General features: G+C 41.0%; 1 protein-coding gene across 1 annotated transcript; it reads right to left on the bottom strand.

Annotated features, from left to right (window-relative positions):
• Nucleotides 1-676: 676 nt before the first annotated feature.
• LOC131249100 (uncharacterized) lies at nt 677-3,993 on the bottom strand. The gene is made up of 5 exons (XM_058249665.1): nt 3,873-3,993; nt 2,376-2,467; nt 1,885-1,958; nt 1,658-1,784; nt 677-1,586 (listed from the first exon to the last, which is right to left on the bottom strand). Exons 1-5 carry the CDS (start codon nt 3,913-3,915, stop codon nt 1,332-1,334), a joined length of 591 nt encoding a protein of 196 aa, XP_058105648.1. The 5' UTR covers nt 3,916-3,993; the 3' UTR covers nt 677-1,331.
• Between the last annotated feature and the right edge of the window lie 1,279 nt (nt 3,994-5,272).

Genomic DNA, 5,272 nt, shown 5'->3' with positions numbered 1-5,272 from the left:
TTTATAATATTAAATAAAAAAACTTGTATCAACCTATTAAAAAAAAATACTTGTATCAACGTATATTGAACTGTTACAGCCTTTACAAGGATTATAACAGGCCATCATGAGGCTGTACCAGCTGTTACTGATCATTTTTTTACAAAACAATTAGCTTTCAGTAACGACCTTTACAGCCCTATAACAGCCGTTCATGCACACCATGTTTCTATGGACTCGTTTCTCTGACCTACCAACCAAGGTAATGACCAGGCCTGATCGACTCACCTCGTCGGCAAACTAATTGGCTCAGGTTTCCAATTTGTATAGGTGCAGCCCAAATTCCAGTTATACAAACTGTTCACATGAAAGGCGCTGGCAGGATGGCCCATACACCGAAAATTGCCCGGATACAATGAAACTAGTTTTACAATATTCGACAATATCCTGGGTTGAAGATGAACCGATGCGAACAGTCCCGCCTATTTGAAGGCCACCCATTAAGGATTGGGCTCCTACCAATCTGGACCTTTTTTGTTCTTCACATGAACCATATAGAGAGTGGCTCATGAAATGAACAGTTTGGAAACTGAACCATGGACCCCACTTGACCCTACTCAAACAAACAGAAAACCTGACTAGCACCATATAACCACATTGTACAAAACTGCATTTACACAAAGCTGGGATACGGCTGTGACAACGGCTAGGGATGCAGGAGTGCTTTTGCAGGAACCATATAAGATAGCAGAATACAGTTAGAATACAAACTCCTGATTGGCATCTTGTGGGTCACTGCCACTTCTAAAATCTAAATACATGTGTTCTAATTTTCGGACCCGTCTGACATATCAATGGAAACAATTACACTAAAAACATTGCATCACAGGTTGCAAATTTTATACCATATCAGGTTCCGTGGGACGGAAAACTTGTAAACTATGCATTCTACTGGAAGCAAGTGGGCCAAAGTCGACTACCAGTTGTTGTCAGTCGTCCATTCTTTCTAGCAGTTCTGCCAATTTCAGATAACAGATGACAATTTGGCACAAGTGTGTGAGATCTGGGCCATTTCCAGGAGGTCCCGCTTCTATGTGCTGTGGTTGGAAAAGAAAACCAGCTGATCTGGTCATCAGGTTGGCTACAGGCATCTCAAACGCATTTGTTCAATCTTTTCTAGCCGTCTACTCCTTGTGGACGCATGTTCGCAAGCTGATGACAGGAGTGGTCTGGTTATTACGCCAGAGCACATATGAAGTGTGGCCCACCGGATCAATGGCTTGCATCTCACACATGTGCCACCGGCATGCCTGGGGAGAGTAGCCGCCACTGTTCCGCTTCAAGATGAATGGTCAGATTGATCTTGGTTTTTTTGAGCTGCAGCTCTCTTCTTCCATGGCCTTCAGTTTATTCTTTATCGCTGCTATCTTCGCACTCCGGTTCATTTGTCCTGAAGGTCCACTTGCGACGATTGATTTCCCTGCATCACCAACTGCCTGTGGGGGATTTGTTGCTTCGATCAAGTACTTCTCGGTAGCAAGACGGACCACCAAAGGGCGTCCACATGCCAATCTGCCATTCATCTTTTCCTTGGCCTGTAGAGCTTCCTGCATACTCACTTCAATGACAAAAATGAGGAATTGCATGAATAGCAAAGGGACTAGAGCTAGCAACTTACCTCTTTTGTACTGAACTGGATGAAAGCAAAACCTCGTGGCTCGCCACGTTTCGGGCCCCGCGTATGCCACAAGAAATCCTCCGACACGATCTTCCCAAAAGGAGAGAACATCTTGATCAAATGAGACCTGAAAATTGGACGGTTTCATAAAAAACAAAGAGGTCACAAATTTCATCGAAATAGTGTAGAGATGGAAAATCCATGTGTTAAAACCGCACTATTCTTACTCTGTTATTCTTTGATCAAGGTTACCAATATACAGTCTGGTTTCACCCTTTTCATCGTCCAGGTTGTTGCGGTCCTGCAATCCAAACTCGTCAAAAGAGAATGAGCTTGGCTGAAAAGCCCATGTGCACCTCTGCTCAGACATTGGAGCTGTACATCAGGTGGGCCTTGCCGTGTATATGACCCGACCCCAAACATCATGCAAGTTAAACTAATCAGGCAGGCCAAGCATGTGCAAAAGCAGCAGTCAGTTAAAAAAAAAAAAAACAGTTGCAAGCTGTACACACACGTATGGCCTGCCCAATGAGCGACCAACCTGATTTATGGGCCAGGAGACATGCATGATAGGTCTGCCTGATGAATTGTTGAAATGACGCATGAATGCCCAGGTTGGCACACAGCTGTGCACGGAGATATGTGCATGTGTAGCACAACTTAAATGAAATAGGGATGCAATTCCTAGGCATTAATTTCCTGAGGGTATGAATCTCACCATGCTAGGATGGAATGGGCCACGACAACCAAATTTTGGTCCACGTGCATAAGAGGTTCCTAAATTCAACAGATCATCATTTCTGCTGGTTCCTGCATGCAAACACATTTTGGAAGCTTTGTTAATGGCCCCATCAATTAAACACCTTTAGCATTATCTACAATCAGTTCACCTCAGGACATTAGTGAATAGAAGGTGCCTCCTCTATTAGTCGATCAATTCTTAAGTCTCTAAAATAACAAATATTCAAAAATAGTTAAGACTCAATTTGGATGGGCCCTATGGAATTTGGCAACATGAAATTCCTCCCTTTGCCTATGCATAACCTCCAGATCTGTTGACAATGGTTGGTATACATTCAACTCATCCCACATGCCGCATGGGATAGAATAATATTCTCCCACACTACTCTCTTTTTTGGAATGCGAATATATTCTGTAGGAGTTTATAAATACGGATTAAGTTTTTCTAACCAGAATACATCTCCTTCAATGTGTCCCAGACATCTTTAGTGGTCTTTATGAGGATTACATTGGCATTGATATGTGGTTCCATGCTATTCCACAACAATGCCCCAATTTGGGCATCCTCTGCTACCCAATCATCATAATCTGTCGCAATGATATTAGGTTTAGGCGATGTCAAATATTTTTCTCTTTCCAGTCAGAAAAACTTCTACAGATGTGGCCCACTGTAGATAATTCATGCCATTCAATTTCATTATTGTTATTTGGATATGCACCAAATTCGATGATGATAAAATACTGCCCTTAGGATCATTCTTGGAATCCATTTGAATAACAACAAATAAATTTTTTCTTGAACACAAATCCTCCAACAAACTGACCTACTAAATTAATACCTGCTCATGAGCTTCAACTTATCTCGATCAACAAATAAAGGACTTTATGAAACTTCTAAATATTGACTTCATGAAACTTCTGAATATTCAATCTTCAAATCTATTTTTATGCTTTAAAACTGACCGTAGATTGCATACTGGATGAAAGATGGCCCACTTTGTCCCAACATGCGGGTAGAATGCAAAAGCAGGCCTTATACCCTTTTATTAAACACGATTTCACCACCCATCACGCGGGGGTACAACCAGCGTTCGAAATATCGATACTATCGGCCAATATTATCGGTATCGCAGCCTAGCGATACGAAACCCTTCTGAAGAGACTAAAAAATTGAAAAAATTTACAGAATATTTTGTATCGATCGATACATCGCCAAATATCGTTCGATATCGCTTAATATCGTCCTAAATATCATGCGACATCAACAATACTATCATTTTATCTGGATTTTATTTATTTTTTCAATAAATTTGGTGTAGCAACAACAGCTGGGCTAATATAGCCAACTCCGGGATTTTGGGACAACATCATTATCTGAAAAAATAATAATAATAAAAAATAAATAAATAAACGAAAAAATAAAAAATAATAAAAAGAGAAAAAATAAAAACTTTCAACAGGTAGATTTCGGTACCTGTAGAGGAGATCCCTGATCGAAGCTGCGTTTGATGGGCCATTCGAATTGAAGCGTTAGGTTAGTGCATGCAAAATCTCTGATTTAGGAGGCGAAATCCATCGAAATTTAGAGAAATCGGGAAATCGGGAGAGATTTGGGCGAAATCCAACCAATCCTTCGTGAAATCCAGAGAATTCCTCGGCAAAATCTGAAAAAATCAGAGATTTGGGAGAGAGTTTAGGGTTCCGAAATGCCGAAACCCTCTCTGCTTCGAAAAAAAAAAGGGCCTTGAGCCCCTTTTACGGGAAGCAGATGGGCTGGTGTACCACACACCACAGACTTGGATGGTGTGTTGACGTCACCAAGTTCTATGGGTCCCATCATGAGGCATATGTTATATCCAAACCGTTAGTCCATTTGGAGTACTCGTTGTAAGGCTTGAGTCGAAAAATAAGACAGATCCAAGGATCAAGTGAACCACACTGAAAAAGGTAGTGGGAGATTGAACGTCTACCATTGAAACCCTTTTGGGGGTCACAGAAGCCTTGGATCAATATGCTATTTGTTTTTCCTCTTCATCCAGGTCATTGTGACCTCGTGAACAGATTGGATGGAAAATAAACGTCATGGTGGGCCCTACAAATATTTTAATAGTGAGAATTATTGTCTCATTGCTATTTGTGGTGTGGTTCACTTGAGCTTTGGATATGACTCATTTTTGGGCTCATGATCTAAAATAATCTCTCCAAATGGATGAACGGTGTGGATATAATAAATACATTATTGTGGCGCCCATGTAACTTTGATCTCCTTAACTGTTTGTACAACCCGAGCTCGTTAGAGCGTCAATGCTCATCTTTGCACAACATGTACCCACACTAATGGTCGCTGGTGGGTGGTACACCAGCCAATCCACACCGTTCCATCCATTTTCAAGGGTCATTTTAGGGCATGAGCCCAAAATTGAGACAGATGTAAAGCTCAGGTGCACCACACCACAAGAAACAATGATGGCAATAATATCCACTATTAAAGCTTCTTAGGGCCTACCGTGAGGTTTATTTGTCATCCATCCATTCATAATGTTTGACAAACCTGGATGGGAAAACATAAATATTAACTTGAGCAAAAAATTTTGTAACCCCAAAAAATTTAATATTTGGATCAAGACCATCCAACCTGTTGATAAGTTAACATAGGCTTGGATGAAAGGAAAAACAACAAATATCAGCTTGATCCAAAAAATTGTGGCCCACAAATTTTTTAATGGTCAATAACCACTATTTCATGTGGAGTGGTCCACATCTACTTGAAAATTGTATTTGCCTCATTTTTTAGGCCAACCCATAAAATCAGGCTGCAAAACAAATGGACGATGCGGATATGCTGTGCACGCATCCAGGTGGGCCCTATTGTTT

This window comes from Magnolia sinica, chromosome 6 (assembly GCF_029962835.1).
Source record: "Magnolia sinica isolate HGM2019 chromosome 6, MsV1, whole genome shotgun sequence".
In the NCBI taxonomy this organism is placed as follows: domain Eukaryota; kingdom Viridiplantae; phylum Streptophyta; class Magnoliopsida; order Magnoliales; family Magnoliaceae; genus Magnolia; species Magnolia sinica.
Note: the sequence above shows the minus strand (reverse complement) of the source record. Positions and strands in the feature narration are given on the sequence as shown.